Source organism: Siphateles boraxobius, unplaced genomic scaffold (assembly GCF_051911475.1).
Source record: "Siphateles boraxobius isolate OS27281-9 unplaced genomic scaffold, OSU_SipBor_1 29, whole genome shotgun sequence".
NCBI lineage: Eukaryota > Metazoa > Chordata > Actinopteri > Cypriniformes > Leuciscidae > Siphateles > Siphateles boraxobius.
Genome location: NW_027508908.1, coordinates 8,576,972 through 8,595,278, shown reverse-complemented (window position 1 = coordinate 8,595,278; position 18,307 = coordinate 8,576,972). Strand labels below are relative to the sequence as shown.

General features: G+C 42.0%; 1 protein-coding gene across 2 annotated transcripts in view; it reads right to left on the bottom strand.

Annotated features, from left to right (window-relative positions):
- ctnna2 (catenin (cadherin-associated protein), alpha 2) overlaps positions 1–18,307 on the bottom strand; it is a 583,061-nt gene that overhangs the window by 443,796 nt on the left and 120,958 nt on the right. For both annotated transcript variants that reach the window (XM_077246418.1, XM_077246419.1), the window contains 3 exons: positions 17,574–17,740; positions 15,987–16,106; positions 15,380–15,646 (listed from right to left, as the gene is read on the bottom strand). In XM_077246418.1, coding sequence (XP_077102533.1) covers positions 15,380–15,646; positions 15,987–16,106; positions 17,574–17,740 — 554 coding nt within the window. The remainder of the gene's footprint in view (positions 1–15,379; positions 15,647–15,986; positions 16,107–17,573; positions 17,741–18,307) is intronic.

Here is an 18,307-nt window from a genome sequence, read left to right as displayed (position 1 = left end):
AAGGAAGGAAGGAAGGAAGGAAGGAAGGAAGGAAGGAAGGATATTGCAGAAGACATGAGTGCTGGTGATGGTTATTTTCACAGCAGTAGATAAGATGGCCACTAATCACTACACACACACACACACACACACACACAGACACACACACACACACACGCACAAGCAAACGCACACGCACACGCTATAGCTTCAGTTCAGACATACTCTATGTCAGAAGCTACCAATCCTTACTGAGATACAGTATCAATACAGAGCTTTGAGTGCAATGAAAGACGAGAGGAAGTCTGGTCTGTAACTACCAAACCAGAGAAGATGTGAAAGAAACGACATGAATCATGCTTGCTTTCAGACAGAGAGGGGATTCTGGTGTGGTGCAACACTGCCCCCTATTGTTTACTCTGAGATGTGCATAGTCTGACCAATGGTGTGCTGCCCAGACACAACCATGTCACTCCACAGGACACACTGCGAAACCAGTGATGCTGTATAAATAAACATACTCCAATACTTAACCTCAGCATGATGACATAACATCATAATAGGCTTTTGAATGGAGAATTATTGAATTTGCAATCATCTTAAAAGTAAAAAAAAAATAAAAAAAATATCAGCAATAGCAGTCAAAACTGCAGTCCATCTTTTGCACTAATGAGAAAACAAAACAGGCACTTAAGTGGAGAGAACATGCATGCTCAAGACACTGATTTGTTTTTTCAGAGTGAAGCACGCTGGGTAAACAAATGGCAGTGTGGGGAATAAACAGTTTCTTTGATGATCTGTTTTGCTGATTTGCTCAGAGACGGCATCCTGCAGGTCAAAACTGAAAAAAAGAAGCACTCTGAGGAAAATAACAGGCATGAATGTGTTGGTTGTGTGTGTGTGTGTGTCTGTGTGTGTGTGTGTGTGTGTGTGTGTGTGTGTGTGTGTGTGTGTGTGTGTGTGTGTGTGTGTGTGTGTGTGTGTGTGTGAATTACATTATTAACTAAAAATTACATTTCATTATTACATAGATTTCATTTTAAAAGATATTCAAATACTATTTAACAATTTTACTGTTTTTACTGCATTTCTGATAAAATAAATGCAGCCTTGGTGAGCATAAGATACTTTTTTTCAAAAGCATTAAAACAAATCATACTTTTCAACAGTAATGCATATAATAATTATACTATTAATAATAATAATAATACCTTATTATTATAATTGAATCTAGCATTGTCAGCAATCTTGGATTTGTTGTTTTCACTGAGCTTGTTGAAATGCATTCTGGGATTGCCTTCCCTGAAGGATACATCGAATGCTGTCTTACAATCTGGTCAAAACTATTTACAATAGCCCCTTTCACACAGAGATTCTGGAAAATACCGAGATAAAGTGACCTGGGATTTGACCCGGGATCGTTTGACTTTGGTTCATTCACACTGCCAGTGATTTTCCGGAATCAGAGTTCACACACAACCCGTAAAAATCCCGTAAAGACACGTGACTTCGATGTGACGTGTAATGTCTCAGCAGCGTCTCTAGTTTGCTTATGAGCTGCGATTTCTCTCTCACGCTTGTGCATTTTCTTCTCGGATTCGATCATAAACTAGCGCATTACGTACCGTATGACGCTGGCGAACGATCCCGGCTTCAGCGTCATCATTACGACTCGGCATTGATTACGGCATTTGTTCACACAGCGCGCGTTCCGGGACTGATCCTGGCAATGTTACTAGGTCCCCAACCCGGCATCAATGCCGGCATCAATCCCGGGTCTTGTTTGCGTTCACACAGAAGGTGTTCTGGCAATTTCCCAGCAATTTCCCGGGATCAACGCGCTGTGTGAAAGGGGCTCTTGAGAGGCAACCTAATTAAGAGGCCTATACCTTTTGGAACAGCATTCGCATCAGGAGTGGTAATAAGGCCCTAAATCACTAGGTTTTGTCACAGATCTCTTGTTGCCCCTCAGACCTGTAAACTTCCACACGACAGATGTAATAAACAAAACGCCACAAGCCATTTCCACAGAAGCGGTAAATGCTGTATAAACTGCAAAACTTGCCAACTTGCCCCAGTGAGTTTCAAGCCAAATTTTGTATCACTCCGTTTAGAAACCCAATAAGATCACAGCATATTGAGCGCTGGATCAACAAACAGGGCTTACGAGTTCTTTATCTTCCATTTACTCAGCTGTTTTGTCTTTTCTGTAAGATTTGAAAGCAATGTCCTGGGTTCAATACCAGTTAAGCTCTATCGACAGCATCTGTGCGGTGTGTCGATTACCACAGAAAGTCATTTGGCCTCATCCCTCAGTTTGTCAAATAAAGTAAAAACCGTGTTAACAGTAATACACTTACAAAGAAAGCTTATGAGACAAGGCATTGCACTGGGAGAAGCATTCAAATAACAGTGTTTAGTACGGTGGCCGAGAGGTGCAGAACAAATCACAATTATAAAAACAAAATAACAATTCAGAAAACACAATGACAATTCACAAAACAAAATAACAATTCAGAAAACACAATAACAATTCAGAAAACACAATAACAATTCAGAAAACACAACGACATTTCATAGAAAACGGAAAAGGTAGGTACATTTTGAGAATGGCAAACTTGTCGCTGATTGGACGAGACACCTGTCAAACTAGCTTTACAGGAAGTAAGTAATTTGTGATCAAAATGGAACACACACATTAAACATTACTTTGAAGAAGGACATTCATATGCCGTGATTGTGGACATGCTGGCGACATACCACGACATTAAAATGAGCTTGTGCTCAAATGGCTTAAGTTTATCGCACCCATCAACATGCCAAAGATAGTTCGGTCCCATGGAGTGATATGCAGACATCCCAAGTCTCCCGGAAGTTCCCCGCATATTGATAGCGGCTCCCTGGGGCCGGTTGCACCAGCTGTGCGTAAGTTACAACTTAGCCTAGTTTTGACGTAAATGGGAACTAAGTTACAACTTACGAACTACTAAATATTTTTACGTTGCACCATTAAACTTAGTTTAAACGTAACTCTACGTTCCAACTAAATATTTACGGCAGCCTCCGATCAGGAGTAACGGTTGGAATAAAATATCAGACAGTAAACTGCATCAATAAGCTCTACTTTTACCTGACAGACTTCAATTCTTTAGACATATATGATAATGCTGACATTTACACTCACTTACATTTTAAGAGAGAGAACATTATGTGAAAAGACAACTTTGTTAGCGGCTCTTTAACACCAACCCGTCCCAAACCGCTGTGTGCATTGGTCCATGTTGTGCATATCAAATATGAGTCATAATCCATAAACGTACTAATATCTTATGTTTTGTGTATCAGTATTTATTCATTGATGCTTATTTCATTTCAAATACAGTTTCTGAATGTTATTTACATATAAAAACACTTAAGTTATGATCAAGTATCGTTTTTAATGGAAACTTATTTTTACCGTTAGTAACGTGAGGTAAAAGTTGTTAGAATGAAGGATAAACTGAAATTCACGGCAATGCAACACAACTTCTGCTCACGCATTTGAAGACTGCTACTGGTTCATCGAGGCTAAACGTCATAATATGCGACTACGCATTACTTTACGGAGAGCTTACGACCTACTAGCTACGTTCTGCCTTACGAACAAATGGTGCAACGGAATATAGTAGCCTACACAGTTAGTTACAAACTAGCTAGTAGTTACTAAGCCTCTAGTGTGGATGTTACGTTGCAATTTAAGAAAGAACTTATGAACGGCTGGTGCAACCCTACCCTGATGCCCGCAAATTAGTTTAAAAACTAATTTTTCGCTTTCGCCAGCTCCGAACCGTCTAGCGCACAGCAGAGAGGTAGAGACAGAGAGCGAGAGACCTTGCGTGTGTGTGCGCCTCACGAAGCGCATGTACATATTTTTTAGTAATCTTGTAAATAGTTTTAATATCGTGGTATTTCGCCAGCATGTCCACAATCACGGCATATGAATGTCCTTCTTCAAAGTAATGTTTAATGTGTTCCATTTTCACATTTAGCAAAACAATGTTGATCACAAATTTCTTAATTCCTGTAAAGCTTGATTGACAGGTGTCTCGTCCAATCAGCGACAAGTTTGCCATTCTCAAAAAGTTTTCCGTTTTCTATGAAATGTCGTTGTGTTTTCTGAATTGTTATTGTGTTTTCTGAATTTTTATTTTGTTTTCTGAATTGCTATTTTGTTTTCTGAATTGTCAATATGTTTTCTGAATTGTTATTTTGTTTTCTGAATTGTTATTGTGTTTTCTGAATTGTTATTGTGTGGTTTGAATTGTCGTTGTGTTTTCTGAATTGTTATTTTGTTTTTATAATTGTGATTTGTTTTGCACCTCTTGGCCACCATAGTTTTGACATAGAACTGCACTGAAAAAACATTGGCTGTAAAAAGAAATACAGAATTTAGTTAATACAGAACTCTTGTTATGACTATTTAAAGCTGGTAGACCCAGTAAGACACCAGAAAAGCACTGCTAATTTTAATAATATATCATGTTTTAAGTATTTAAAAATAAATTTCAATAATAATATTAATAATTTTAATATGTAAATATTTTACATAGAAACCATGATACATCGGATCTAATGACGAATAGAAAGCTCAAAAGAACAAGATTTATTTGTAACATAATTTTTGTAAAGCAAACATGTCCAAACTTGCGGTGTCCTCTAATTATTTTAAAAATTAGCAGCACAACTATTTTCAAGATTGCTAATAAGAGATGTTTCTTGAGCACTGAATCAGCATATTAGAATGATTTCTGACGGATCATGGGTAACACTTCATTTTACAGTACGTGCACTTTCAATGTACTTAAAGTGTTCTTACCACAGAAGTAATGAGTAGTGTAAGGTAACCACATGGGTTAAGTTAAGATTTAGGGGTAGGTTCAGGGTTAGTACCTAGTTAGTGTCATTACTACAATAAGTACATAGTATGTTCATGTGAAACAGGACTGTAAAACAAAGTGCTACTGGATCATGTGACACTGAAAACTGTAGTATAAAAAAATAAATACATTGTATATTGTAATATTTCACAATATTACTGTGAAATAAAGGATGATTAAAATTATGAAAAATGAAATATTATTATAATTGTTTTAAAAATGGCATTTCATGTCAAAATGTTGATGACCCGCATGCTGTCCTCATAACACAGGCAAAATCTCATACACAGAACTTACTTCAAAACAGGTCAGAAAGAATATCAAAGCAGAACATTCCCAAGTAGATGACACATTTTCACAGGGAATTTTCAAAGAGATGTGCAATTTTTGTCATGCCATTACTATCTCCCCGCATGCATATTCACTCTGATAAATAGGAGTGTGAAAGCTGGGTGAGCTGTGCGTCTGAGCTTCATGAGAAATGCAGGAGGTCGGGGAGAAAGAGACTCATTAGCGGGACGTCTCCACTCTTCACACCCGTCTCGCACCTTATGCACCAGCTGCGATTCCTCTTTAAGAAATCATATGCATCACTGCCACACACAGTCTAATACTATCCAGCAGGTGTGAGAAACACTGACTATCAAGAAAGTGTGACCTCAACAAAGCGCAGGGACGAAATGTTGACAGGAACAGGAAACTGTGTCCACGTGTCCACGTTTTGAGTTGTTAAAACTGTAAATTCTAATTAATTCCGTGATTCTGTGGATCAAACAAACAAAAAAGATTAAACAGGCTTCCAAAACACTTCAACTTCTTCCACTGTCCCGTCTTCCTTTGTCGAACAAAATACCACTGGCCCAGCCAGAAGTCACATATTGTCAACCAATGAGTCATTTTCTTTACACACTAAATCCAATCTCCCTATACAAATATATCCAAAAGCCATTTTTGTCCAACGCAGTTATTTCTATATTCCAGGCTGCAAGTTCTCAACTTGATTCCCATAGACTTATATATATATAGACTTACAGTGAATAAAATGCACTTCTATGTTTAATCAACACAAACAGAGATGGTTTCAGACAGAGCTGCAGTGCAGCTGTCTACACTAGAACAGAAGAAAATCATCCTATCTAAAACACAATTATTCCTGACTTGTAAGCTACAAGATACTTCACAGCTGAAATTGTCTAGTTAGAGTTTAGATTACTATAATTGTGGCTCAAATTAAATTGATAAGTCAAAATATAAAAATAAAAGCTCATTTCAAATATGAATAAATACTATAAGTAAGCAATAAGGTATAATACTATAAGTAAGCAATAAGGTATGAGAGGCTGTGCTGTATCATGAATTAGTCAAGTGCCTGCAAAACCTTCAGCCGTGACTTATTCACGATACAGCACTAGAACACCTTATTGCTTTTATAAAACGGTTACAACACAAAACAAATATAAAATCCAAAAAGTATGTATAAATGTGCAACTTTTCGATGAAGTAAAAATAACATCAATTACAAATCATCAGTATCTTCCATACTTTTCCATACCCACGAAAAAGTGTGAAAGTGGAAAGCAGAAGCAGGACGGTTACCATGGTAACGAAGGACGCCTGCTTGTGCACACCGATGGTGTTACGTGAACTTACAAAACTATCAGATTAAAGTTGGATTATTACATTTATTCGTTAAGTTTAAGTGTAACATACATCTTCATAAAATATATGCATATATTTGTTAATATATCACGTATTTTGCGGATGCGTCTAGGATATTTGATGTGCAGGTTCATCTGAAGATATCAATACGATATCAATTAAGATGTTTATGACTTTGGGACATTTACACATAAGTGGGCTGTGGGTAGTGGAATGGAGAAAACGCAAGGTCTTGAGACGTGTTTTTAAAAGCTGAACTTCTTTTCAATTGAGCCCCGCGTTTTTAGAACACTGAACCCTTCTGTGTTGCTGCTTGTTCATACACAAAAATACAAATGAATATTACAAATGCATAAAAGACTATCTAGTATGGAAGCCCGTCTTATATACTGATTATTTATCATTAATGTTATTCACTGCAGAGCGTGCCATGTGTGCTGTGATGCATTTACACGCTTTGACCCGCGGATGTCGCTAGCGTGGCACTCCCTTCTGCTCCACGGCTTTGCACATGCGTAGAAGTGCGAGAAAATAAGTCATTATTTCGAGTAAGTTTCTCATTATTACGAGATGCGAAGTCATTATTACGAGAAAGTTTCTCATTATTACGAGATGTTAAGTCATTATTATGAGAAAGTTTTTCATTATTACGAGATGTTAAGTCATTATTATGAGAAAGTTTCTCATTATTACGAGATGTTAAGTCATTATTATGAGAAAGTTTCTCATTATTACGAGATGCTAAGTCATTATTATGAGAAAGTTTCTCATTATTACGAGATGTTAAGTCATTATTATGAGAAAGTTTCTCATTATTATGAGATGTAAGTCATTATTATAAGAAAATGTCTCATTATTATGAGATACTTAAGTCATTATTACGAGAAACTTTCTCATAATTATGACTTAGTATCGTCTCGGTTACGTATGTAACCCTAGTTCCCTGATAGGGAACGAGACGCTGCGTCAAACGCTGCGGGAACGCCCCTGCGTTGTGCGTCATGAAGCACGTATGGAATCAGCCCAATGGAGAGATGAAACGTCATAGGCGGGTGACGTCACCGACCAGGAAACTATAAAGCACCCCAAAAACACAAGCGCATTAGCTTCTGATAGGCTTGAAGGAAGCGCTAACGGGAGTGCCGGGAGTATGGCGGAGCGACGCAGCGTCTCGTTCCCTATCAGGGAACTAGGGTTACATACGTAACCGAGACGTTCCCTTTCAAGGGAACTTCGAGCTGCGTCAAACGCTGCGGGAACGCGAATACCCACGTCGCCATAGGACCAAATGACCGTCATGTGAGACTAGCGCACAGAGGACGAGAGCACCTGTGCCCCAGGGGTAGAGCTTAAGTCTAGGTCATAGAACTTAACAAAAGTATGCGGTGAAGACCATCCAGCCGCATCACAAACATCACTCAGGGAAACCCCCGACAAAAGAGCTTTAGAAGCAGCCATACTCCTGGTAGAGTGAGCTCGGACAACCAAAGGTGAAGGCTGGCCAGCCGACTCATAAGCAAGTGAGATAGCCTCAACCACCCACTTGCTCATTCTCTGTTTAGACGCCGGACACCCTTTCCTGGGTGGCCCGAAACATACAAAAAGTTGTTCTGATTTCCTCCACAGGGCAGCTCTGTGGACATAAGCGTCTAATGCCCTAACAGGGCAGAGTGAATTAAGTTTCTCCTGGTCCGATGACATAAATGGAGGAGGACAGAAAGCCTGCAGAACCGTAGGTCTAACAATATTAGTAGGAACCTTAGGAACGTAACCTGGTCTAGGATGCAGAAAAGCTTTAACCATGCCAGGTGCAAATTCCAGGCACGAGGGTGAAACCGACAGAGCCTGCAAATCTCCGATTCTTTTTAGTGAAGAGATAGCAAGCAAAAAGATAGTCTTAAAAGTGAGAAACTTCTCGGGAACTTCTTCGATAGGTTCAAAAGGAGCTAGGGAAAGACCTTCTAATACAATGGCCAGATCCCAAGTCGGCACCCTCGTACGAACTGCTGGCCTCAGCCTCAAAGTGCCACGGAGGAAACGAGTTATAAGCGGGTGTCTCCCAAGAGAAACTCCACTGAAAGGGACGTGGTAAGCAGCTAGTGCCGCCACATACACCTTTAGTGTGGAGGGGGATAACCCTGTGGAGAAGCGCTCCTGCAGGAATTCCAGCACTGCACCCACTGGGCAGTTAACTGGGTCCTGCAGGTGTTCTCCACACCAAGAAGTGAAAAGTTTCCACTTCAAGGCATAAAGCTTCCTCGTGGATGGAGCTCTGGAGTTAAGAATGGTCTCAACAACCTCGGTTGAGAGACCGGAGTCTATGAGCTGAGCCCCCTCAGAGGCCAAGCCCACAGTTTCCACAATTCTGGGCGGGGGTGAAGTACCGTGCCCCCCGCCTGGGAGAGTAGATCCCTCCTGACCGGGAGCTCCAAAGGAGAACCGTCCAGGAGAGAAATCAGGTCCGCAAACCATACTCGGGCCGGCCAGAACGGGGCTACTAGTAGTAGACTGACCCCGTCCCGGCGGACCCTCTCCAGAACTCCTGGTAACAGAGCAATCGGGGGAAAGGCGTACAGACGTGACCTCGGCCACGGCTGCACCATAGCATCCAACCCCAGGGGGGCTGGAAGAGTGATGGAGAACCACCGATGACAATGAGTGGTCTCCTTGGAAGCGAATAGGTCCACCTCGGCGCGACCGAAACTCAACCAAAGGAGCTCCACCACCTCGGGGTGGAGTCTCCATTCCCCTGGCCTCGGCCCCTGCCTCGACAGGGAGTCTGCTACCACATTCAAATACCCAGGGAGATACATTGCTCTCAGAGATAGTAGCTTCCCTTGGGACCACAGGAGGATCTGACGGGCCAACTTGTAAAGCCGGCGAGACCGCAGGCCCCCCTGATGATTTATATAAGAGACCACCGACGTGTTGTCTGATTGAACTAACACATGATGGCCTCTCAGGTCTGTTAGGAAGTGTTTCAGAGCCTGAAACACAGCCAACATCTCTAGACAATTTATGTGCCACGAAAGATGATGATCCTGCCACAGACCTTGGGCTGGGCGACCACTCATGACCGCCCCCCACCCTGTGAGGGAAGCATCCGTCGTTAGCGTTATGCGACGACAAAGAGCCCCCAGCACAGGACCTTTGGATAGGAACCAAGTTTCTCTCCACATGACCAGAGCACGAAGGCAGCGCCGCGTGACTTTGAACGTGCGGAGCGGATTTCCCCTCGGGGAGAATCCCTTGGTCCTGAGCCACCACTGTAGCGGTCTCATGTACAACAGGCCGCAAGGTATAACGTTGGACGCTGCTGCCATCAGACCCAACAGTCTCTGAAACTGCTTGACAGTGAGTAGCTGGCCTAGCTTCACTTGTTTCACAGCTGAGAGAATCGAAGCGATGCGGGTCGGAGAGAGTCGCGCCCGCATCGATACCGAATCCCAAACGACACCCAGAAAAGTGGTCTTCTGGGAAGGAGATAATACACTTTTCTTTGCGTTCAGCCTCAACCCCAACTTTCTGATATGAGCGAGGACGACATCTCGATGCCGAACCGCCATCTGCTCGGTCTGAGCTAAAATCAACCAATCGTCGATGTAATTGAGAATACGAATGCCCTGAAGCCTCAGAGGCACTAGTGCTGCATCCATGCATTTCGTGAAAGTGCGGGGAGATAAAGCTAGGCCAAACGGAAGAACCCTGTACTGGTACGCCTCGCCCCCGAAGGCGAACCTCAGGAACTTCCTGTGTTGTGGAAGGATGGACACATGGAAGTATGCGTCCTTCAGATCTATCGTGACAAACCAGTCCTCGGACCTGATTTGAGACACGATCTGCTTGATAGTGAGCATCTTGAATTTTAGCTTCCCTACCGAGCGATTCAATATGCGCAGGTCTAAAATTGGACGCAACCCCCCATCCTTCTTTGGAACGATGAAATATCGGCTGTAATAACCTGACTCCAAACTGGGAGGAGGAACCCGTTCTATAGCCTCTTTTTGAAGGAGCGTTTTCACCTCTTGTTCCAATACCAGAGCCTGCTCGGGGCCCACCACTGTGTGCAGAACCCCTCTGAATTTTGGTGGACGACACCTGAACTGGATAGCATAACCCTTTTCTACTGTCTGCAGGACCCAATGAGATATTTTTGGAAGGCTTTTCCACTCTGCCAGAAATTCTACTAAGGGTACCAGCCTCTCGAGACTGGCCTCTGGTGTAACTTGAGCAGCAGACGCAGCGCCCTGTAACGGCGCACCGGCAGGGAACAACTGGTCTGACCGCTCTGAGACCCTCCTCAGAGGGAGCGAGCGTCCCTCGGGAAAGCGCTCGCTGGGATCGTCTGTGCCCCGGCATAAAGGCGGGGTTGGCAGAACGAGCCCCTGAGGGCACCGAGGAGGAATGGGCACCGTAAAAAGAGGTGAACACCTTTCCGCCTCGGTGGGGACCACCCTCAGCATCCTGAACGGCTTGGCGTCAGGACTTCTTCTTAGCCGAAGCCTTCTTAGCCAATATAACTGTCCTCAGATCAGTTCTACTGGGAGAAGGCTTCGGCTGAGAGTGTCGCGGCTGAGCCCACTGTCCAGCAGGGGGAGCACGAGACGCGACACTCTGCCTCTGCTGCGCTCTATGTGATGAGCTCGAAGACGGCCGGGGCTGCTCCCGCCCAGCAGCCCCAGGGACATGAACTTTAAGGGGAAGAAACTTTTTAAAAGCTGCAGTTTGTTTCTTTTCTTCTTGGAATTTATCGATAACTGAATTCACAGCATCACCAAACAACCCCATGGGAGAAAGAGGAGCATCTAAAAGAAAAGCTTTTTCTCTCTCTTTAATATTAGTCTGATTTAACCACAAATGTCTTTCTGCGGCCACCAGAGCTGCCATAGAACGACCCATTAATTTGGCCGATTCTCTGGTGGCACGCAGGGATAAATCAGCAGCCTGACGCAGTTCGCGAACTACGTCAGTACTGACCTCCTCACTCTCACTCATGTCCCTTAGCAGATCAGCCTGGTATGCCTGCAAGATTGACATAGTATGCAGACATGACGCAGCCTGACCTGCTGCCGAATATGCTTTACCCACCAAAGCCGAAGTGTTTCTTAAAGGCTTGGTGGGTAATGCCGGTGCCTTAAAAGATGATGCTGCTTCGGGGGAGAGATGGCTCGCAAGCGTCTCTTCCACACGAGGCAACGCACCATAACCATGAGCCTTGGCTCCCATAATATTAGCGTATGTTGAAGTCTGGGGACTAAACACTCTATATGACACCGGTTTTCTCCATGATTTCGACACCTCGGTGTGGAGATCATGGAAAAACGGCAGGCACCGGCGTGGAGGCTGCACACGTGACGGCAAAAATCTCTCATCCAACTTTGATTTAGAAACAGACTCCTGTCTAGTCACTGGCCATTCAATATTAAGTTTTTCAACAGCTCTTGTTAACACCTCCATAAGCTCATCACTCTCAGGAGTGTGGGGTGGCGAATCCTCCACATCTCCCTCAACACTAACAACATCAAGTTCCTCAGAACTGGATAGCATTGGTGCCTCAGCCCGAGCGGAAGAAACCGCAGCGCGTGCTTCCGAACCCGGGACTGAGGCACTGGATCTCACAGGTGAAGGGAGAGATAAGGCAGAGCCCGTCTCAAACCCCGCTGTGAGATCCATCTGCGATCCCCACGATAAGCGCCGCCGCTCTGCCTCGGCAGAAGCGGGACCCGAACCGCGGGGAGCGCGCACCGAACCGCTCTCCTCAAAGAGCGACCGGCGGGAGCGGAGCGTCCTTAACGGCAAACGCTCGCAATGCTCACAGTCTGCTCCCTCGAGAGCAAACTGGGCATGCTGAACTCCCAAACAAACAACACAAAGATCATGTGTATCCCCGCTCGTTAAATAACGCGAGCAGGGAGGAACACACTTTCTAAACTGCTGTTCGTCCGCCATAATCTCTCAATATATATATATATAGGGATAAATTGTTTGTGTGGTGCAGGGTATGTAAGACAGACAATATCACACAGGGACAGATTCACATGTAGCGCGACTGAAAGCACAGAAGCTAATGCGCTTGTGTTTTTGGGGTGCTTTATAGTTTCCTGGTCGGTGACGTCACCCGCCTATGACGTTTCATCTCTCCATTGGGCTGATTCCATACGTGCTTCATGACGCACAACGCAGGGGCGTTCCCGCAGCGTTTGACGCAGCTCGAAGTTCCCTTGAAAGGGAACTCATTATTATGAGAAACTTTCTCAATATAATGAGATACTAAGTCATAATTATGAGAAACTTTCTCAATATAATGAGATACTAAGTCATAATTATGAGAAACTTTCTCAATATTATGACTTAGATAATCTTCTTTTTTTTCTCAACTATGGCGGAAACGGGCTTCCATACTAATAGCCTTCCTACCACTGTAAAAATAATCCCTGACCATGAACAGCAATAGAAGTTACATTATTTCACCATTAGATGGCGACAAAGGGTGAGTCTTTATGAGTGATGTCTTTATGAGTGAGTCAGTCAGTAGAGAAGACTTTTATATTGAAAGGACTGAAACTTGTGAACACGGAGAAGCAAGTGACAAATGACTAGTGGGCACGGAAAACCTCTTAACTGTTAAAAGGTAAAGATATCACAGCAGACATTCCAACGGATTTTTTTTTTTTTTACGAATATAGGACTGACCTGAAGAAAAATGCTATATCTATTGTAAATGCAGGTAAACTCACATACTCTACTCTATAAGCTTCAATGAACAATATAAATGAGAACAAACATGGTTACAAAACACAACTATTGACCAATCAGAATCAAGGACTGGAACTAATTGTTTTATAATACTATATAAATGATATTAAAATAACAGTCACTGAGTATCGCTGCTTTTAGGGGTTTCATGAAAAAATACTTGATGAAAAAATACCAATTTACACACATGTAAATGCCATGCGCTCATATTTTGGGACTACATCTATTGTCCTCCAGATGAGACATTAAACAGAGTTCCTGATTCTCTATGGTCAGTAACAATCCCAGGATGTCCTTTGAAAAAGAGTAGGGGTGTAACCCTAGCATCCTGATCAAATTTGCCCATTGGCCTCCATATGGCTTCATCACCCTGTCTCCTCTCCACCAATAAGCTAGTGTGTGTGGTGTGGGCGTTCTGGCGCAATACGGCTGCCGTCCCATCATCCAGGTGGATGCTGCAGACTGGTGGTGGTTGAGGAGATTTTCCCCTTCCATATGTATCGTGCTTTGAGATCTGACATCAAAATGTTAGCAGCAGATCCTTCAAGTCCTAGAGGTTGAGAGGTGGAGCCTCGGACCTGACAGGACAGCCTTTGTTGTCCTTGTGCATCAATGAGTATTGGACACAAACACCCTGTCGCCGGTTTGTTTTCCCTTCTCGGACCACTGTTGGTAAATTCTCACCACTGCTGACCGGGAGCAACCTGGCCTTGTCGTTTCAGAGATACTCTGATCCGGTCAATTTGCTGTAACACTTTGGCCCTTGTCAAAGTCGCTTAGACCTTTATTCATGCCCATTTCTCCTGCATCCAACATGTTGATAATGATAACTTATTGTTTGCTAACAATCTAAACTACCCAGACCTTAATATGTGGCCTTGCTAGAAGATGATTAACGATATTCATAATGTTTTGGCTCAGCAGTGTGTGTGTGTGTGTGTGTGTGTGTGTGTGTGTGTGTGTGTGTGTGTGTGTGTGTGTGTGTGTGTGTGTGTGTGTGTGTGTGTGTGTGTGTGTGTGTGTGTGTGTGTTTGTGTGTGTGTGTGTGTGTTGTTGTCTAAAAGCACCATTGTGCTACAGTGGATGTCAGTTTTTAGTTTTTATTTTATATTTATTAACATTAATAACATTTCTCTTGATTAATGTGTTTGGTGCCTCCAAGCAACATACTTAAACAGCTAAACATATTATTCTAAACTACTGATAAAAATCTCATTTGAGTGTACATAATTTTGAACGATTTGGTACCATTTGCTGTATCCACACACTTTTGACCATTTTGTGTGCCAAGTACACCACTGAAATGCCTTGAACCTTACGCCAATCCCTATTTAAGCAGACACAATTTTGACAAAAGTCTTGGTGAAGATAAAAAAGGGCAGATCATATTCCAAAATTTTTATAGTGCCAATACAACCTGCACTACATTAATTTTAACATTTTGTGAACAGTAGTGCTTATGATCACCTTAAACGTCCTTCATGACCACTAGATGGCAGCCTAACCTTATATTCCAAATAGTCTCTCACAGGAAGTTGAAACTTCTGTGATGGTTTCCCATAAACTTCAATATTGGAATCATCTGGACTTCTTGTTTTAAAGAACAAAAAATAAAAAAAGAAAGTAAATGAGGGGTGCATTAATTTTGTTATTTTACATATTTGGTACAATATGGTTACTTTCAAAAACGTTGCAGATTCTGGTGGTTAGAATATTATATTTGACATATTTTGCTTTTGTTTTGTTTTGTTTTGTGCCAATGTCATGAGTTTGGTCCAGGACTTCCTGTGTGAGTAAACAATGGGAGATAAGAAATACTGGTGCTATTAGTGGTGTGGAAATGACACACCTTAGCCCTAAATATTGACATGTCAAATTGATCGAACAAGCACCTTATAGGGACTACAAAGATTTAAAAAAAGCTTTTTTATAAGTTGACACATTAATCTGATAAATGTGATAGCTTGAAACATTAAAAAACAATGAAAAAACCGCATCATGTTACAGTTTGTGTGACTGCATACTAAACATTCTGCTTGACCCCTTGTCAAGCAGACAAGTGTACTCACGTCAAACTCATTGAGAGCGGCTGCCAGCTCGCCGATGCCAGCGTGACCGTGCTTTTCGTCGGTGGGCGAGGAGGCCTGGGCAGCGCTGGAGATGCCACCGATGGCCTCTTGGACCTGTTTGAAGACGTAGTCACGGTTGGCACGTGTAGCAGCCACGTCGGGGTGGCGCAGGAAGGCCTGGGAGGCAGTGTAGAGCATGGTGGCGTTCTTCTTAAGAGCCCCTCGAGCTGCCGCCATCTCATCCCTGCACTGAGGGTCCTTCAGCTCCTGCAACACGAATACACAAATACACAGACACACGCTAGCTATCGAAAGCTATTGTAAAGCAGCAAATGAAATGAACAGATGAAATGAGTAAAGTTTGAAGATAAATACATTTTCAAATTTAACTGCTAGGCATCCATCCATCCTATAATTGTACAAAACGCAATTAGTCAAAGACCCTTCATGCATACAACAATTTGTGATAGAATGGATAGAATTAAAACTTCTTAAAATTAAAACAAATCATTATAATAGCCTTTTGTTATACAAAAACAAAATATATACACTCAAAAAAATTCATTATATTCTTGAATTCAAAACACAAGTGATATTTAACAAATACCTGCTGTCTGCGGGCAGCAACGTAGTTAAGTTTGACCATCTCCTTCCCAAACTCCTTAAAGCGATTGGCCAAGTCCTGTTCGTTGGTGGCATTCTTGACAGCTTCTAGAGCTTCTTCCACCTGGAAACACATGCATCAACGCACACACACACACACACACGCACACGCACACGCACACACACACACACACACACACACACACACACACACACACACACACACACACACACATCCAGCTGTTTAGACATCATCCATATAATGAATTGTAGAATAAAAGTTCCATAAAGCACACAGTTTACTTTCCTAGTGCTTATTATTGGTTCTCCTGGGACACATGTAATGTGATTTCTGACAGTTTTCACTGTCCGTAATGAGACTAGCAGAAGAACAAGGAGGTGTTTTGTCCCTTGAGGGACATCTTAAAGTTTCTCAGTCATATCCTACACCATAAAAGTTATTTTTTTCGCAACCATTGAGTTTGATAGATCTTAGTTCTCAAATTTGTTTACTGATTATATAACAGAGAGGCCGCTGGGTAAAAAAAACAAAATAAAAACACTATAAACTCTATAAATTGTTGGTTTAAAGTGAGAAGAATTGTGTCTGTTTCCTCCGTGCCAGTGGGGAACAAAAATCGAAAGAAAACAGAACGATGCAACTAGAAGAAATAGGATAAAGGGCAAAAACTGTATGGAAATTAAGGTATAAGAGCAAAAAGCCTAAATTCAGCCACTCTGAAATATAATTATCTACACCAAAATTACAAATGCAAAACATGAAGCCTATTTGATGACTAGAGGCAAGATAAGTGGTATTTGAGAGTATTATTTATGCATTTTAATTATCTTTTGCAAAGTTATACCAGGAGGTTGTTGCTACGGCAATATATGCTATGCGAATAGAGAGCAGGAGTGGAAATAAAGAGAGCTTCTTTTTTCTCCAATAAATATAACTCCTGTGCCCTTGAAAGAAAGGCAGATGTGTGTACTTGGATATCAAAACAATTGAGAGGCTGATCTGGCTTGTTCTGATCAAGTGGACAGTGACCAGCTGTGAAGACCAGCCGCACTCAGTCAGAACGAAAAAGGAACAGAAAGATGACAATGAATTGTCCAGGAGACAGCTCTCACTGGCAACAAAATGTAGGTTAATACATATGTGTGTAAATGTTCAGGTGCAAAAATGTGTAAGGTGGGTAGAGAGTAGGGCTGTACGATCTAGTAAACTAAAAACTAAAATTAAAAGAAAAAGAAAAGAAAAGAAAAGAAAAAAGCAAACAACAAAAAAACAAACAAAACAAATGCAAAAACAAAACAAAAACAAAACAAAAACAAAAGCTGGTAAACTAAAAACTAAACTAAAAACAAAAAAGAAAACGAAGACAAAACAAATAACAAAACAAAACAACAACATTAAACAAGCTCAAAAACAAAAACCATAAAACAAAACAAAACAAACAAAAAAGTTATACAAATTATGAACACAATAAATTATTAATGATAAATAAATAGTGATTCATTTCACAAATGAACTGCAACTGTGGGGGAAAGAAATGACCAGTGAGAGATGAACAAGAAGAGAACGTACGATCTTGAGGTGAGCCAGGAGCCTCATGACATCAGCCATGTCAGCCAGGATGAGAAGGCGCGTGACAGCAGACAGGAGGGCACGCGCGGCTCGGACCATAGTCCCACGCTTCACAGAGGAGCAGGGGTCATCCGCGAACTCTGAGGAAGCCACGTGCATCGTCTCCCCTGCACATAGACACAAAACAACATATGTTTAATGTTATACCACAAAGCATATCCCTTGTGCATATCTAGGAATTTTATCTCGGAACCGAATAAAGCTGCCTGGACATGTCAATGGTTTATTAATAGCTGTGCATCTGTTTACCAGTGAAATAAACTGCGAGCACAGGCAAGATTGCCAAGAGTGTTCATTAGTGAAACAGCACACTTCAGAAAAAATAAAAATAAAAAATACGGGCAGAGGATTGCTGGTGTCTGGAACACAATGTGCCATTATTGTGTCTAACTATGTTGTCCATGAAATGCAGTGCCTTTTGAACTTTTAATAAACATTTCAAAACTTTAAACACAATAGAAGAGATCAATATGCCAAGAATAATAAAACCATAATAAAGAAAGCCATTTGTAGGTTGTCATAACAGTGATGTAAGCAGCTGTTTAATACCCTTGCATTTTGGTTGACAGTATTAGATGACCATGCACTTTCTGAACATTTATTTAGCACTCCATTTGTCAAAATTAGCATTTTCATTTATTTATGTGTACACATTGTTTTGTGCCTACATGATT